Raw genomic sequence first — 18816 nt, forward strand, 5'->3', positions numbered from 1 at the left:
TTTCGGACTATAAGACTATTGGTCTCCCAGAGGGGGTGAAAAATGTCTGTGCGTCTTATAGACAGAATATTGCCAAATATTTTTTCCTCCCCTCCCCGTTTTTGAGACTTTTTCCGGGCTGTTTTCGGGGTGCTATTTTTGAGGCTTTTTTTGCAGTGGTTTTTCAGACTTTTTCAGCCTGTTTTTGGAAGACGATTAAAGGCTGTTTTTGGAAGAGAACAGCCTGAAAAAAGCCTCAAAACAGCCCCAAAAAAGCCTCAATACAGCCTGAAAAAAAGTCTAAAAAATGGCCTGAAAAAACCCTCAAAAACAAGCCGAAAAGAAGCCGAAAAAATGGGTAGAAAAATGGGTTGAAAAAGGAAGGAATAAGATTTCTGTTTGAAGGTACAAGGATAACAATGAACATCAGCATACCTGATAGTCGATTGGTGGAATTATGTATAATGGAAAATAGTGATAAATATAAATATAAATATAAATGGTTGGTTAAACAAAAAAAAATCTTTTCTTTCACATGGGGATTATATAAAGGTATACTGTTATCAAATAGATAATCAAGAATGTAAGGGAACTATGACTTATTGGGGGGAAAAAAATAATACTAATCGTAATTGAACATAAACTGTACAATGAAAGCGAGGCATTTAGTTATACTAGATGAAAAATCCGAGATGGTAAATGTCTATTCGAGAATATGGATGTTAAAACACCTGTAACCAAACGACAGGCTGGATGTGATGATGCTCCTTTCGTGTTTTTTTTTGTTCTTTTTTTAATTGTTGTTCGTATGTGTTGTCTGTGTAATAAAAATAAAAATTTATATTAAAAAAAATGGGTAGAAAAAAGGCTGGAAAATTGGTGAAAAAAAGGCCACGAAAAAGGGCCAAAAATGCGGCACGCGGAGGCCAAAAACCTTTTTTGTTGTTGTTTTCGTCTAAATTTAAGTGCGTCTTATCGTCTGGTATGTCTTACAATCTGAAAAATATGGTAGTTCAATAATAATAATAATAATAATAATAATAATAATAATAATAATAATAATAATAATAATAATAATAATAATTGCGGCACAATTCAGTAGCACAAATGATCCATTGGAATTTGTGCAAAAATTATAATATCAAAACAGCAAAAAACTGGTGGGAACATCAGCCTGAAAAAGTCACCGAAAATCAGATGGTCAAGATCTTGTGGGATTTCCGTATACAAACCGACAAAATACTGGCGCATAATACACCAGACATCACACTGGTTGAGAAAAACAAGGTCACAATCATAGACATCGCAATACCAGGGGATAGCAGGGTCTACGAGAAGGAACATGAAAAAATCGCAAAATACCAGGACTTAAAAATCGAAATTCAACGACTATGGCACAAACCAGCAGTGGTAATTCCAGTGGTAATCGGCACACTGGGTGCTATTCCAAAAGCACTGGAATTACATTTAAAACAGTTAAAAATTGACAAAATCACCATCAGTCAAATGCAAAAAGCCGCACTGCTTGGATCTGCACGCATATTACGAAAATACGTTACGACGTCCTAGGCCCCTGGGTGGGGCCCGACTAGTAACCAATGCCAAATCCGGCGAAACAACTGGCCGCTGTGATTCAATTGTATAATAATAATAATAATCTGGATTTCTTATCGGTGAATCCGTGATGACTTCTAACAATAATCGTTTTGGACAAATGATGAAGCTCCTTCTTTCGACTCGGCGCTCTGGGGGGTGGGTGGGTGAGGGGAGCCCCCCCAAGAGGCAGAAAACAGTCTCTGGCCCAACAGGTTTAAAGGCACCAAACCTTTATTTGCAACCGTCACTGAATAAATTAGACAAACGTATACATCTGCACGACACATACACCGAAGACGGGGAGGAGGAAGAGAGGGGCAGAGGAGGGGGGCTTCCGGGCAACGTGGAGGTGGGGGGTGGTGGGCGTTCACTGGCGGTGAAACCAAAGTGTGTGCGTGTGTGTGTTTCTTTGGACGGTGGAGATGGACCTTCCCCAAGCTGGAGATGTCTACCTTAAGGTGGTTCGTAAAAACAAGCCCTCTGGCCCACCCGTGTTGATATGTGCCCCCTCCTCATCGGGCCAGCCTACCCCGTGTCTGCTAGCTACGGTGGGGGGGGCAGAGAGGATGGAATGAATCTTGGCTGGAAAGGAGAGGGCAGGGCTCGTCCCCCCACCGGGGTTGTCATCACAGCCCCCCCCTCCCCTACTCCCCCTTTCCACCTGGGTCTAGGGACGGAGGAGGTCTTTGGCCCCGAATGTCACTGTTGGGCGAGGGGCTGCGACTGTGCTTGGCGCTTGGCTTTGGTCTGTAAGTAGCGGTTTTTCCCTGCTTCGAAACGTCGCCGTTCGTCCTCGGTTTCCAACTGTAGGGGGGTTGCGGGGGGAGGGGGGAGAGAAAGGAGAAACAAAGTGGGGGGAGATGTGGGTGAGTAGTTCACGTCTCTACATAGCAACAGGTCAGGCCGCTGGGCGGGATTCAGGATGTCCGGGGGGGGGGGGGGCTCTTGTCAAATGATTTTCTGAAATCAAGATACGTTACGATAGCTACATTCCCACGATCCACTATAGAAGTTAATGGGGGGAGATATATAAATATAGATGGATAGATAGATAGATAGATAGATAGATAGATAGATAGATAGATAGATGATAGATAGATAGATGATAGATAAATGATAGATAGATGATAGATAGATAGATGATAGATAAATGATAGATAGATGATAGATACATGATATAGATGATAGATAGATAGATGATAGATACATGATAGATACATGATATAGATGATAGATAGATAAAGATAGATAGAGGATAGATAGATGATAGATAGATAAATGATAGATAGATGATAGATAGATACAGACAGACAGAGATATAGATAGAGAGAGATGGACGGACAGACAGAAGGAAGGAAGGAAGGCAGATGGTCAAGTTTCAGTTTGGCTTTCATATATATATCATGCTTCAGCTGGACAAATTTTTTTTTTGCCCAGAGAAGAATTTCCTTCCCCGTTTTGATGCCACCCAAAATCCCGGCATTCTCCATCGATCTGGGCGAATCGGATGACTTAATTCAACTCCCCCCCCCTCTGCTTTGCAGCCTAGGATAAGGTGACCTCCGGGGAGGGCTGGGGGGTTGGCAAATATTTTTTTGGGGGATGTTTCCCCTCCCTCCTGGCATTTGGCACCCCCCCCCCCAGGAGCTCGCCAGCTGCGTGTGGGCACTGCCGGCTGCTGATAAGCAGTTAGGAGCCTCAATTAATAGGGTGGGGAGCCGCGTTGAAGGTCAGAGGGGGAGGGGGGGCGCTGGGTGGAGGGGTAGCCTGACAGCAGCACAGAGCCCCCGTTATCTCCAGCGGGGAGCCTGGAGGAAGCCCGCACGGTAAGGGGAGAGATATACGTTGGGAGAGCCCCCCTCCCCTCTGCGGCTCTTGGAAAGCCCAGTGGGGGTGGCTGCCAGATGGGATTGAGGGGGCGCCCCGCCCTCCCCACCCCCCCAGGAGAGAGAGGGGGGGGCAGGGGAAAGGGAAGGTCTGTCTGATTGCCAGGAGGGCAGCTTCTTGGGGGTGGGGGAAAGGAAGGAGTGGGGGGGTCGGAGGGCCAGAGGATGTGGGGAAGCGGAAGGAAAGGAGGGAGGGAGGGGGGATAGATGGAGAGAATGGATGCCTGGGTGGACGAATGGGAAGGAAAGAAAAAAGGAAGAAAGGGAAGAAAGAAAGAGAAGAAAGAAAGGAGGGGAGGAGGGAAGGAGGAAGAAAAGAAGGAAGGGAGGGAAGGAAGGGGAAGGAAAGAAAGAAAGAAAGAAGGGAGGGAGGAAAGAAGGAAGTGAGAGGGAAAAAAGGAAGTGGAAGGAGAGGAGGGAGGGTGGGAGCAAGGAAAGAAGGAGGGAGGGGAGCAAAGGAAGGATGGAGGGAAAGGAAAGAGTGAGAAAAGGAAGGAAGAGGAAGGAAGGGGAAGGAAAGAAAGTAAGAAAAAGGAAGGAGGGAGGGAGGAAAGAAGGAAGAAAAAGAAGGAAGGGAGAAGGAAAGAAAGAGAAAGAAAGAAAGAAAGAAAGAAAGGAGGGAGGGAGGAAAGAAGAAAGAAAAGAAGGGAGGGGAAGGAAAGAAAGAAGGGAGGAAAGAAAGAAAGAGGGAGGAAAGAAGAAAAGGAAGGGAGGGGAAGGAAAGAAAGAAGGGAGGAAAGAAAGAAAGAGGGAGGAAAGAAGAAAAGGAAGGGAGGGGAAGGAAAGAAAGAAGGGAGGGAGGGAGGAAAGAAGAAAGAAAAGAAAGGGAGGGAGGGAGGAAAGAAGGAGGGAGGGGAGCAAAGGAAGGATGGAGAGAAAGGAAAGAGGGAGAAAAGGAAGGAAGTGGAAAGAAAGAAAGAAAAAGAAAGAAAGAAAGACAAGGACTTCTTTCTTCCCTCTCAAAACATAACAAGGCAAGAAACAACAGAGAAATTGGGGGGGGGATTCAAAAGCCAGAGACTTGCCCCTTGCCTTGCGTGGGAAAACACCCACCCCCTCCGGGACCCCAGCCTTCCATGCCAGAGACGAGGGAGGGGCAGGGGGTGGGGGGGTGGAGGGGGAGAGACCGAGAGGCATAAATCGAGGAATGGCCCACTTCTTCTTCTTCTTCGACCCCTCCTGGGTCCCTTTGATCTTGGCAAGCCGCTAAAAGATGGCTAAAAATAGATGGTCAGGCAAACCAACTATAGCAGGTAGTTTGGGGGGGGGCAAAAGGGGGGGGAGAGGGAAGGGAGACGGAGGCCGATAAAAAGAATGAAATAAAAATATGGAGGAAATTCAAAACCCACCAGGCTTTGCAAGGGAAAGAAGAAGAAGGAAAAAAAGAGGATTTGTGGTAGTTTTTATTGCATTGCTGCAAGGGGGGGGGGAGTTGAGGTGTGGGGGGGGGGAGATGTTAAAATTAAGGTGTGCGGGGGGGGTGGTGGTGTTGAAATTTTGAAGGTCTTGGGACAGAGGGAGGCTTAAACGGCAGAGGAAGAGATGCGTGAGAGAGGTTCCCTGGGCCTTTTAAGGGAGTCCCCCCCCCTTCATTGGAGGGTTGGACTAGAAGACCTCCAGGGTCCCTTCCAGCCCCATGGCTCCACTGTGGGGAGGGTCAGCAGCTGAGGAGCAGAGGAGGATTTGAGGAACAGGGCCTGCCCTTTTAAAGAAAGAATACAACAGCTATTTTTTTTTAAAGTGGCCGGATGACTTTCCTGTCACCAGGACGGAGTTTTTTCCCCAGCAGATATATTCTCATGGTGCCTGGAGAAAGAAATATCGGCCTCTCCTTAGGATCGAACTCACAGTCCCCCGAGGGGAGGCCACAGCTCCACCTCTAGGCCACTGCAACACTCCAGAGCACAACAGTTACTGAACTAGGCGTGCGTGCGTGTGCGTGTGTGTGTGTTTGTAGGATTTTTAACACCCATTTTTTAATGTCCTGTTTATTTATCTTTTGGGGGCTTTTTTTTTTTGGAGTCTGTACAGGTAGTCCTCGACTTACGGCCGCGACGACAGACTTTCTGCTGCTAAGCGAGACAGTCCTTAAGGGAGACTTGCCCCCACTTTACAGCTTTCCTTGCCACGGTCGTTAAAGCGAATCACTGCGGTTGTGGAGTTAATAACACGGCCGTTAAGTGAACCCGGCTTCCCCCTTGGCGCTGCTGGTCAGGATGGTCGCCAAAGGAGAGCACGTGACCCCGGGACACTGCGACCATCATAAATGGGAGCCGGTCGCCGAGTGTCTGAATTTTGATCACGTGACCATGGGGATGCTTCAACGGTCGTTAAGTGTGGAAAGCGGCCCTAAGTCACCTTTTTTCAGGGCCGTTGTAACTTTGAACGGTCACTAAGTGAACTGCCGTAAGTCGAGGACCCCCTGTGCTTTAATTTTTTTATTTTATTTTAAGTCAATTCAGTTGAATAAAACAGTTAATTTAAATTAACAGTTTAAATAAAACAGTTAAGAGGGAAAATGGCTGACCAGCCGAAAGGAGCTAGCAGAATGTTGAGTGGCCAGATGCCTTTCCCTGTCGCCAATGAGGAGTTTTGTTCAGCAGATATATTCTCATTGTTCCCACAGAGAGAAATATCTGCCTTACAGCCCAAGTTTTTTGACAGATTCTTCTGGAACGCAGTGGTTCGCTTCCAGAAGGAAAGCAACCGTCTTCGGGGGTCCTGCAGCCCACTCCCCAGTTTTGATAAAACCAGACCTTGGAGCTGGAAACTCAACAACCCCAGAGATGTTGTGTGGACTTTGAAATCATTCCCCCTTTGGCAGACCCACAAAAACCGACTTACCGTCAGCTGCGGGATGGGGAGGGCCCTTCCTTCCTTGTTAAGGGACACGAAGGTGAAATATGCACTGACCGCCCGGTACGGCTCCTCGGGTTCGCCCACGAAGCGGTCGGCGTCCACAAAGACCTCGATTTCCATGGACTTGTTGCTCGTGAAGGTCATGCGGCCAGAAATGGTGAGCACACTCCCTGCGGGGACGGAGAGGACATTGGTGAGGGAGGGTCAACCACACACAAGGATGGCCTTCACCAAGGGACAGCTGAGTTTCGGATCTTTGCGGTGTGTGTGTGTGTGTGTGTGTGTGTGGATCGGTTTGAGGACAGCTGATGGCAACTCCAAGGGGCCTACCTCAAAAGGAGGAGGACTATAACCTTCTTTGGAGGACGCCAAGTCGCTTTGGTCAAGGACCTAGTCTTCTGGAAGAGTAACCCAGGATCAGGTCCAAAGCCATTCTTGGAAAGTCCTACGGCCGCTGGCCAGAAACCTGGTTCTGTCAGAGAATAAGCACAGAAGGTGCATCTCGTTTGCGGAAGGACTATGGAGAGATTGGAGAAGGTTCTGAAGAGGAGCTGGGAGATGAGAAGGGACTCGAGGAACACGGGATGTTCCTCAAGCAACTTGGTTTGTCCTCAGAGGAATCTGAGATGTTCCTCAAGGAGTGTGATTTTTCCTCAAAGTATCTTGAGTCGTTCCTTAAAGAACGTCATGTTCTTTGTCCTCAGAGGAATCTGAGATGTCTCTTGAGGAACACATTGTCCTCAGAGGAGATGTTCCTCAAAGAACTCATCTTGTCCTCAGAGGAACTTGAGATGTTCTTTTTAGGAACTTGACTTGTGTTCAGAGGAACCTGAGATGTCTCTTGAGGAACACGTTGTCCTCAGAGGAGATGTTCCTCAAAGAACCCATCTTGTCCTCAGAGGAACCTGAGATGTTCTTCTAGGAACTTGACTTGTCTTCAGAGGAACCTGAGATGTCTCTTGAGGAACACGTTGTCTTCAGAGGAGATGTTCCTCAAAGAACCCATCTTGTCCTCAGAGGAACCTGAGATGTTTATCAAAGAACTCACCTTGTCCTCAGAGGTACTTGAGATGTTCTTCTAGGAACTCATCTGGTCCTCAGAGGACACTGAGATGCTCTTCAAGAAACTTGCCTCCAAGAAACTTGAGAAGTTCCTCAAGGAACTTGACGTGTCCTCAGAGGGACCCGAGATGTTCAACCTGAACAAAGGGCCAATGAGGAATTCTTGATGATCGAGAGTGGGAAGACTCCACCTGGGGAAGTAGCGGCCTCTCCATCTCCGGACATTTCTTAAGGAGAAGCTGGACAGCCACCTCTGTAGGAGGGCCAAGTGGGCTTTCCTGCGTCCTGCAGAGGGGCTGGACTAGATGGCCCTTGGGTTCCCCTCCACTGGAATTTTGCAGGAAACAAAGAACCAGGGATCCAGCTAGAATTCACAACCGGGTTTTTAGGGGAAGCTGGAGGAGACAGCAGGAGATTTCCCCCCACGGGTGGAATGACAAAGGCCTAATTTAAGGAGATAAACGGGGATTGAGGGCCGCTATTATCTCTCGTTTTGTAAGCCTCGCTTTTGTGACCATTATCGCAGAAGGCAAACAAAGGCGTCACAAAACAAAGAGTCCCTATGTGCCGAAAGGCAAAACTCGAACCCCGCAATCTTCCACCCGCGAAGACAGGATGACTCCACCGTCCAACGTCAAGAGAGTCCCACCCGGGGAGATCTAACCTAAATTAAAACTCCGACGTTCAACTGGGGGGGAGGGGGGAGTTTCGCACTCGCAACGCCTCGAGCCTCCCTGAAAGGCGCCTCCAAGGGAGCGTCACATGTCAGTGAAGGCAGGAAGGGATTCACAGGCCGTCCTCGACTTAACGACGGCGAGGGAGCCCCAAATCCATCCCTAGGTCTCCATTCACTCCTCCATCCCACCATCTCACCATCTTTCCTCTCTCTCTACCCCTCTTTCCCTCTCTGTCTTCCTTTACTTAGCCATCTCTTCATCCATCCACCTTTCCTCTCTCTCCATCCATCTCCCCAGCCCTCCATCTATTTATCTCTCCGTCTATCTCTCTATTCATCTATCAATTTCTCCATCCATCCATTCCTCTCCCCATCTATTTCTCCATCTCTCCGTCTCTGTCTGTTCATCCATCCATCCATCCATCCATCCATCCATCCATCCATTCCTCTCATCTAATTCTCCATCTCTCCATCTCCATCCATCCATCCATCCATCAAAGCATCTCCCCATCTATTCTCCATCTCTCTGTCCGTCCGTCCGTCCGTCCATCCATCCATCCATCCATCCATTCCTCTCTATTTCTCCATCTCTCAATCTCTCTGTCCATCCATCCATCCATCCATCCATCTCCCCATCTATTTCTCCATCTCTCCATCTCTGTCCATCCATCCATCTCCCCATCTATTCTCCATCTCTGTCCATCCATCTACACATCTACCCATCCATCCATCTCCCCATCTATTTCTCCCTCTCTCCATCTCTGTCCATCCATCCATCCATCCATCCATCCATTCCTCTCATCTATTTCTCCATCTCTCCATCTCTCTGTCCATCCATTCATCCATCCATCCATCCATCCATCCATCCATCCATCCACCATCCATCCATCCATCCATCCATCTCACCATTTATTTCTCCATCTCTCCATCTCTGTCATCTATCCATCCATCCATCTCCTCATCTATTCTCCATCTCTCCATCTCTCTGTCCATCCATCCATCCATCCATCCATCCATCCATCCATCCATCCATCCATCCATCCATCCATCCCTCTCATCTATTTCTCCATCTCTCAATCTCTCTGTCCATCAATGCATCTCCCCTTCTATTCTCCATCTCCTATTCTGTGGCCCTCTTGACCTTCTCCCTCTTGAGTCCAACCGCTGGCCAAACCGCCCCCTTTCTCCCCTCTGTCCAACCTTGTGGTGGTATCTCCTGCCTTGGGGGCACATGGACCTTCAGACCTTGGTCCCACCACCAACCCCCCCCCCCCGGTCCCTTTTCATCCTGGCCTGAGGAGATGCCGGCTTAGATCTCCTTCAACCGAACAAGGCTGCTCCCGACGTCTCTCGCCTTCCTTCTGACCACCGGACTCTGGGTCTTTGACTGAGGCCGGAACTCCCCCCCCCGTCGGTCCCTCGGAGGAGATGGGGGGGGGGGTGTTTCTATTATTAACCAAGACAGGAGGCCTCAAGGAAAAAGCCGTCTGGAAGCCGGGTGGCCCAGTTGGTGGGCTTGCCCAGGAGCTAAAGCAGAGCGCTTGGGCAGAACCGCAGGCCACCGGCCCTCCGGGTTTCACCCGCTTCCCGCACCTCTGGATCCTGGGAGAGAATTCGCTGAAGCCAAGTGAGGAGGCCAACCGACCGTCGCTAATGAAGAGCAGATGACGGCTCCCAGCCAAGCTCATTTGGGATATCGTGTTCGGATAAGCTGTTGAGTTCCACCTTCTTGGGAGAACAGAATAAGAGAGTCGGAGAGGTTGCAAAACGAGGCCGAGGGAAAATTAAATCACTCAACTGTCCTGCTTAGCAGCGGCCGTAAAGCAAGGACTATCTGTAGATGACGGGGAATAAATTTCATTTTAGGACGAGAGGCTCCGATTGCTCCAAAATTTAGCTAAACGAAGCAGTCAGCTTGGAAGACGGAAGCCGAAATAGACTAGGATCAACTCGACATTTGCTTAAGAAAATAATCAAGAGAGGATTCCAAAAAAGAAAAAAAATCAAATTAGGTTTTTTTTTCCTCTCCCCAGGGAGGGGGGGGGGGCGTTTCTCTCGAAGGATGACGAGCGACGGGCCACGTTCTCATCCGGGAAGTTCCTTAAACGAGGCTAATTGGTTCCACTTCAAACCGGAGGGTTTTCAGAAGAGGACAATCAAAACCATCCCAAACTGACGTGCCTCGTGCTTGGCGCAACGTGGAACACCATGTTCCCTCCGCGGAGAACCGCTCGTAAATGCCACAAGGAACATCGCAACAAGCGCCTTGTGTAATATCTGACGGGGGAACAGCGAACGGCAACGCACAGAAGCGAAGCAGCATCCACACCTTCCGAAAGAGCCTTCCACGGCTGGGCAAAGAAGTTGGAGACCGAGAGAATCAGCACCATGGAGAGCTCTCGATAAGCCACGTTGTCCCAGCCAGGATTGCAGAGAGAGCCCGGAAGGGATTTAAGAGAGTAAGGAAGCTGGGAGGGACCTTGGAGGTCTTCTAGTCCAACCCCACCCCCCTGCACAAGCAGGAGAACCGATGCCAGAAAATCTCCAGGGATGGAGCACCCACAACTCCTGGTGGCAAGCAGTTCCACCGGTTAACCCTTTGTCCACTTCTGCTGTAGACAACATCCAACGTCCTCATGTGGTTCAACTGCACCCAACTTTTTTTGGGGGGGGAGGGGGGGTTGCCCCTCTGGATCATCAACTTAACCAGAGACGAACAGACAAAGATGGAAGGTGAATTGAATTGAACCCCCAAATCTCCCTCCTCGTTAAGCGAGACACTCTTAAAAACGAATTTACGACCTTTCTTGCCACTGCAGTTATAAAGTTAGTCCCCCACGGTCGTTAAGTGAATCTAGCTTCCCCCCACCCTGGACTTCTGCTGGTCAGAAGGCCGCCAGAGGGCACCGCCCTGCGACCGTCGTAAATGTGAGCCAGTTTGCCCAGCACCCGAATTTTGATCCCGTGATTGTGGGGACGCTGCAATGGCTGTAACTTTGAAACACTCGAGTCTCTGTTATTCCCCACCCCCCCGCAGTGCTGCTGTAACTTCGGTCACTAAACGGAACGGTTGTAAATTGAGGACGCCTTGTCCTAAACCGGGCGAAAGGTTCTTACTGACCGCAAGGGTGTTACGCGCGCCCCCCCCCGCCGCTTACCTTTTTTTATTTTCTCGTGGAAGTTGATGGCGTCCACAGAAGCCGTGACGATGTTGGTCTTGCAGTGGCGAGCGGCCACGATTCCGGCTACTTCGTCCATGAGTTTCATGGTCACGCCTGGAAAGGGGGGGACAAGAGATGGGGTTCACGCGGGCAGCGGCCGGTGGAAGAGCTCCCTGGGCCAGCAGAGTGTTCTGACCGAGGCTTCCCGAGAGCCTGAAGCCAACTCCCGGTCCCGACAAAAAACCCTTTTGTTAATTTCCTGTGAATTCTGCTCCTTCACATCCAGCAAAGTCTTTCAAGGGAGGATTTACGGTCACAGACCTCATCTGGCTTGGAGAGCTGCCAGGCCGATCTCTGAAGAACTCGGCCAGGAGCCTCGGAGAGTCACAAATCAATGAAGTAAACTAATTGTCTCCTGCAACCTCCACTCCCCTTTCGCTCCTCTTTTATTCCCTCTGGGAGGGGCCATTCACCGTCCACCTGTGGCCTTACTCCCAAGTCCACCGCTGTTCTTTAGCTCTTCCCTTCGTCTGGCAACTCTGCGCATGTAGTCTTTCAGTCCTTCTTTTGCCAATCACTAGGAGATTGGGAGTTCTAGTCCTGCCTTAGGCATGAAAGCCAGCTGGGTGACTTTGGACCAATCACTAGCAGACAGGGAGTTCTAGTCCCGCCTTAGGCATGAAAGCCGGTTGGGTGACTTTGGACCAATCGCTAGCAGACAGGGAGTTCTAGTCCCGCCTTAGGCATGAAAGCCGGCTGGGTGACTTTGGACCAATCACTAGCAGACAGGGAGTTCTAGTCCCGCCTTAGGCATGAAAGCCGGTGTCTCTTTTGGCCAACCACCAGGGAGACTGGGAATTCTAGTCCTGCATTAGGAATGGGATCTGGCTGGATGACTTTGGGCCAGTCACCAGGAGACGGGGAGTTCTAGCCCCCCACCTTAGGCACGGAAGCTGGTTGGGTGATTTGGGGGCCAATCTCCAGGAGACAGGGAGTTCTAGTCCTGCTTTTAGGCACGAAAGCCTGCAGGGTGACTTTGCCCCGATGGCCCCCCGCCCCCACTCTCTCTCTCAGCCCAACCCACCTCACAGGGTTGTTGTGGGGGAAAACAGGAGGAGCATCTTTGCTCCCTTGAGTTAAGTCTAAAGATAACGAACGAGTAAATACGTCCGCAGATCTCTCACGCATTCATGCTTGCATTTCCCTTGTCCGTCAGTCCGGACAGACGGAGGCTCCCTTGCAAGGAAACCGAATCCACGCCACCTCGCTTTTCTGAAACTGGGTTGCAAAAATTCCCCCCACCCCTGCACGAGCTTCTTTGGGGGGGGTGTGGCGGGGGAGTGTGTTGTTCCTACAACCCGAGCTTCGAGGGAGGTGGAAGCGGGGGGGGGGGGGGAAATAATAATATTGCAAAGCTTCCCGAAGAGCTGGGAGCCCTGCAGAAGACAATTAATTAAAGATTGTTGCTTCCTGCGAGGAATTGCAGAGCTAATCCCCCCTCCACCCAGCTCCGAGCGAGGCTACTAATAAGAAGCGAAGCGTTGGCTAAAAATAGCACAGCTGACTCACACACACACACACACATACAGTGTACACACACACACACACACACACACACACAACTCGCAACCAGCCGGGTTTTGTTCATCGTCGCTGGAGCCTTGTCTTACTAAAGCAGCAGGATCTAAACAAAGAACGACAACAAGGATAACAACAACAACTAAAAAAAACCCAAACCCACACACACACCACCCTGATGTCTTCCTCCAAATGGGATCCCAGTCTTTGTGTGTGTGTGTGTGTTTGTGCGTTTGTGGGTCCTGTGCTCCACAGCGGGTCGTGCTAAGCCCGTTCCTGCCGCGAAAAAATCCGGAATTCATTCCGCTCGGATGGCGCTCCCCGCGGGGGTTTTCTACCGGGGGGGGGGGATCTTTGGACGAGGAAGCTGGGGAGCCCAGTCGCCCAGGGACCCCCGAGAGACACATTTGGGTTTATGAACGACAACCAGGGTGGGGTGAGGGTCAAGGGTCAGATGGGCGGGACAGAGAAGGCAAGCAAAGCAGAGATTTCAACTGGGGGTCTCCCATTTGGTCCGTGTGAGCGTTGGGGTGGGGTCCATCCGGACTTGTCCGCAGGAGCACAAAGGCTTCTAAGTGAGTGAGGGGGAGAGAGGGAATATAATTTTGCAAATTCTCCGAACGACGTGCAAATTTTCTCAGCCACCTGGGCTAAATGACCTTTCAGAAGATACCTACGAAGATAACCTTGACAGAGGTTGACAGAAGGAAGGAAGGAGTGGGAGAGAGAGAGAGAGAAAGCAAGAAGGGACAGAGAGAGAGAATGAGAGAGGGAAAGAGAGAGAGGGAGGGAGAGAGAGAGAGAAAACAGAGAGAGAGAGAGAGAGAAAGAGAGAGGGAGGGAGAGACAGACACATTGGCCCAAGGTTTACCCAACTGGCTTTCTTGGTCAAGATGGAACTAGAAATCATTGGCTCCTAGTGATTAGCCAAAAGTCACCCAGCTGGATTTCGTGCCTAAGGGGGGGACTAGAACTCCCAGTCTCCTACTTTCTAACCTGGTGCCTTCCCCACTAGACCAAACTGCCCCTGATAGCAAGACAGGCGGCTTATAAACATCCTGAAAATATATATATATATATATATATATATATATATATATATATATATATATATATATATATATATATATATATATATATATATATATATATATATATATATATATATATATATATATATATATATATATATATATATATATATATATATATATATATATATATATATATATATATAAAAGAAAAACATTTGAGTTGAAAAAAACAGAAGCCCACATTAAACATCCAACCAGGCGCCCCTCACGGCTCCCGAACATGGGGGGGGGGCACCTGGCCTCAACGCCAGGCACCCCCAGATTTTTAGGGAAGGGGGACCCCAATTTCCCGCCCACCCCGATGCCTTGCAAATCAACCGTTTTAGCAAAAAACAATTCCGTCTCCCACTTTTTTGCGGTAGGAAAATAAATAAATAAATCTATTTACTCCCCCCACCCCCCCGGCTCTTGAGTTCCAAATGCCCCCTCCCCCTTTTAAAATCTCCACCGCAACCTCCCTCAAAGAATATTTTAATTACAGGGGTCTAAATTCCCCCCCCCCCCAGATTTCTCCACTGTGAAAAGTTCCTATAGCAACTACACCTACGCCTGAAACTCTTCCGGTCTCGGGGGGGGGGGGGGAAATAATTCCCCCCTCCCTCTCACCCTTTTTCTTTCTTTCTCCAATTAAAGGGGCTCGTCCTCAGCTTCCCCAGCCTCGGTCAGGAGGTTGGACTGGATGACCTCCGAGGCCCCCTTTCCAGTCCTACGGTTCTAGACGGGGGGGGGGGATCTCTAACTCAGCGGGGCCGATTAACCGAGTAAATCTTGCTTGTTTTCAAGATGGGAGAGATGGTGGGCAACCGGTTGTAGGGGGTCCCGTGCCTTGAGCCTTGGGGGTTGGGCTAGAGGACCTCCGAGGACCCCCCTCTCCAATCTTATGATTCTTAAGTCACAAACGGAGCCCGTCTGCCCTCCGTTTCCTGGGCCTTTCCCCACTTGGGAGTGAAGGTCAGGTTGAAATTTAGAGCAAGGTTCTCACCTGGTGGAGCCAACAGCTTCCCCCCCCCCTTCTACACCTCTATCCCAAAACGTGTGACTTCCGCACACTTGTAAAAATAGAACGCAAACTATGATAAGAATGGATGCTACCTCCGTTCCCGTGTGTTTGTGTGTGTGTGTGTGTTTGTGTTGGATATATTATTATAAATTCTGGGATGTTTTATGACCTGCACAAGGTGGAAGGTTTGGTTGTGCAAGGAGCCCACAAGACGGTGATAAATATTTTGCAGCTGGACATTGAGATGGGTTTTATTTTTTTGCTTGTAAAGTTTTATCCCCCACCCCCCCACCTCTCATGTAAATATATCCACAGATACAGTCACAAATTCACAAATATGCATTCTCTTAAGTACTATTAACATGTTATCTATTGTCTTTTAACAGTGATCGGAATCTATTTAGAAATTTAAAAATAGGGCAACATAATTATTTGGAATTTTAATAGATTTGTATGCGGCCCAATCCCGAAGGACTCCGGGCGGCTTACATAAAAACAATTAAAATATTAAAAAAATTAAAAACACAAAACAATAGAATTTAAAATAGGAAAAAACAACAACAACATGCAACATGCACTCAGTTATAAGGGGGCTGAAGTTCAGTCAAGCTCAACAGCCAACCCACTCCATCCACCTTACCCCAGGCCTCCTTTCCTCCCAACCTCCCTCCTCTCCTTCCTCTTTTCTTCTTCCCCTCCCTCTCACCCACTCCCCCGCTCTTCTTCTCCTTCCTGCCCTCTCTCCTCCTCTTACTTCCCCTCCCTTAACTTCCTCTCCTTTTCCCTTTCTCCTTTCCCCCTCCTCTTCCTCCCGTTGTTGCAATTACTTATTTTCTTCTTCACCCTGATGGGTTTTCGGGGTGAGATGCCGGCTTCATATTTACATAAAAATGAATTTCCTCTTCCACATTTTATTGTCGTTATAATAATTCCACTTAGGCCATCTTTTAAGGGCGTCTTTTTATCTTAAAGCTTTTCTGGTTTTTTTTCCCCCTTCCCCTCCCCTTAGCTTGATAGTCTGTCGTGGTTCCACCACAAAACCGCGGAGGACAAAATCGCGCTCGACGAAAGCGCGCATTTGACGTCATCACAGCGCGACGAAAACATCGTGCTGTGATCGGAAAATGTAAAAATAAAGCGAAAACCTTACCCTAACCCCCCCAAACCTAACCCTAAACCTAACCCTAAATCTAACCCTAAACCTAACCCTTAACCTAACGCTAAACCTAACGCTAACCCTTAACCTAACGCTAAACGTAACCCTAACGCTCTAACCCTAACCCTAACCCTTAACCTAACCCTAACCCTAACCCTTACCTTTATGTGAATCGGCTTGCTTTAATTTTAATTTTATTTCAATGTTTAATTTTTTTCGTCGCGCTGTGATGACGTCAAATGCGCGCTTTCGTCGAGCGCGATTTTGTCCTCCGCGGTTTTGACGGGTCACGGTCTGTCGTCACTTAATCTGTAAACTTTTATTTATATTTGGACATCTAGACGTTGAAGGCATTCACGCCAGGCGGGGAGGAATTCGTAAGGGCGGAGGGGGGGGGGTAACTCCAGGGGAAGACCAGCGTGGCCCAGTACAAGCTTTCTCCTAGGACTTACCTCCGTGAACAAACCCATGCATGGTGCAGTCGGATGGCCCCACCAGATGGATGAGACTCGACTGGCTGTATCCTACCGTGTAGGGTTCTGGAGAGAGAAAAGGAGCAGTTGAAGGACAAGGGAGGATGGAAGCCGAGCACCCAACCCTAGGCTTTGTGGAGTCTACAAGAGCAGTGTTTCTCAACCTTGGCCACTTGAAGATGTCTGGACTTCAACTCCCAGAATTCCCCAGCCAGCGAATGCTGGCTGGGGAATTCTGGGAGTTGAAGTCCAGACATCTTCAAGTGGCCAAGGTTGAGAAACACTGTACAAGAGGTTCCTAGAAGCAGAAGAACGGAAGGAGAACCCAGCTGGGCTCCATTCATCAAAGGGTGGGCGTCCTCTGATATGGCCCGCCAGCGGACAGAGGAGCTGGCAGCAGAGTCGGAGAGTGGGGAGGATTGGGGAGGAAGATGGGCCAGTCCTGGAGTCTGGGGGAGGCTCTGATGAGGGCTCAGTGTCGGAGGCAGAGATGGGGCCAAAGCCATATGCCAGTTATCAGCTGTCTTCGGAGTCAGACATCAGTGGAGCCTGTTCCCAGTGTGCGCATGCGCAGAGTGGCCAGACAAACAGCTAAAGAACAGGGGTGGACTTGGGAGGAAGGCCTCAGAAGGATGGTGAATGGCCCCTCCCGGAGGAAATAAAAGAGGAGCTAAAGGGGAGTGGAGTTTGCAGGAGAGACAACTAGTTCGCTTCATTGGTTCGTGACTCTCCGAGACTCCTTGCCGGGTTTCGCAGATATCGGCCTGGCAGCTCTCCAAGCCAGATAAGGTCTGTGACCGTAAATCCCCCTTTGAAAGACCTCCCTCATCAGTTGCTTCAGACACATCAATCATGGGGCCACCAAAGATTGCTTTCCCAGCTGGATCCAGCATCTGGTTTATAGCAGCACGGATCCACAGGGTGTAGGAGGAATCAAGGACTACAACTAGGTGTAAACGTAAGAAAGTCCTCCAGACCAAGGTTATTGAAAGTTGATCACTGTTATTTATATTCCTTTCAATATTAACAAGGAATTACAAGAATCCACTTCTGTTATTAAGATAAAGATAAACCAGCACATTTGTGCTGGTCGTTCCCGACTCTAGGGGGCGGTGCTCATCCCTGTTTCAAAGCCAAAGAGCCAGCGCTGTCCGAAGACGTCTCCGTGGTCATGTGGCCGGCATGACTAAACGCCAAAGGCGCACGGAACGCTGTTTCCTTCCCACCAAAATTGGTGGTTCCTATTTTTCTACTTGCATTTTTACATGCTTTCGAATTGCGAGGTTGGCAGAAGCTGGGACAAATAACGGGAGCTCACTCCGTTACGCGGCGCTAGGGATTCAAACCGCCAAACCGCCGCCCTTTCTGATCGACAAGCTCAACGCCTTAGCCACGGAGCCACCGCGTCCCTATGTTATTAAGATATTTAACCCATTAAAGCAGGTGAGATCCTGCAGTCAGAGTGCAAAGCCAATTACGAGCCCGCTCTTACAAGCCAGCATCCACAGACCTTGGTTTAACTCAGTTAATTCATTTGGAACAGCCTTACCTTTACTCTGCCTGTCTAAAATGCAGCGAAAAGAAAGAGAGAGAAGCAGGTAAGCCGAGCACAATTTAATGCAGAAATAATCACCTACAAGAGGACAGCCAGAAACCCCGTTTGAACCCAGCGGGTTGGACTAGAAGACCTCCAAGGTCCCCTTCCAACTTCGTTACTCTTATTTCTGTGTTTGTCTAGGTGCCAGGCAAGGGAGCAAGGCAATCCGAGGACTGGGATACTGATTTTAAATTTCATTTTTTAAAAAAATGTCAGGTAGTCCTTGATTTATGTTTATTTGTTTAATGTCTGTGTGAGGGCTGCAGCCGGTTCCTTTCGGGGTTTTTGGCCTGCCACATTAATATTCTATTCTACTCTGCTGTTTCATTAGTGGGGAATTGGGAGGGGGAATAGCAAGGAGTAGAATGTGATGTTGTCAAAATAAAATTCCTTTCAGAGCGGGTGAGGGGGGAAGATGAGGTGTATAAGGAGGAGTGGTAAGGGGAGAGAGGAGAAGGAGAAAGGAAGGGAAAGTAGAGTAGAAAAGGATGATGGAGGGAAGAAAGGAGGTAGGGAGGGGGAGGAGAGAAGGGGAAGAAAGTGTCGGATAAGGTATAAATATGGTCTATGGAGAGCAGAAGAACCAATAACTGTTTTTTTCCCCCTTTGGTAGTTGATGGTAAGATGAATTGATGTAATTACTTAATAATACAACATGATATTGACTATGTAATAGTATACATGTGATTATATGCTATG

The 18816-nt window shown here is 48.9% G+C and overlaps 1 protein-coding gene across 3 annotated transcripts in view; it reads right to left on the reverse strand.

Annotated features, from left to right (window-relative positions):
- Nucleotides 1-1783: 1783 nt before the first annotated feature.
- The window catches only part of ACOT7 (acyl-CoA thioesterase 7), a 31805-nt gene continuing 14772 nt past the window's right edge, over nt 1784-18816 (reverse strand). For 2 of the 3 annotated variants that reach the window (XM_087701889.1, XM_087701891.1), the window contains exons 6-10: nt 18070-18084; nt 16500-16586; nt 11217-11333; nt 6306-6490; nt 1784-2379 (exon numbers count right to left, since the gene is read on the reverse strand). In XM_087701889.1, the coding sequence (XP_087558015.1) occupies nt 2275-2379; nt 6306-6490; nt 11217-11333; nt 16500-16586; nt 18070-18084 (509 nt within the window). In that variant the 3' untranslated portion in view covers nt 1784-2274. The remainder of the gene's footprint in view (nt 2380-6305; nt 6491-11216; nt 11334-16499; nt 16587-18069; nt 18085-18816) is intronic. The other variant, XM_087701890.1, reaches the window with a different exon arrangement.

This window comes from Thamnophis sirtalis, unplaced genomic scaffold (assembly GCF_051295495.1).
Source record: "Thamnophis sirtalis isolate CommonGarterSnake01/CBP01778 unplaced genomic scaffold, rThaSir2_p1.2 scaffold_15, whole genome shotgun sequence".
Lineage (NCBI taxonomy): Eukaryota > Metazoa > Chordata > Lepidosauria > Squamata > Natricidae > Thamnophis > Thamnophis sirtalis.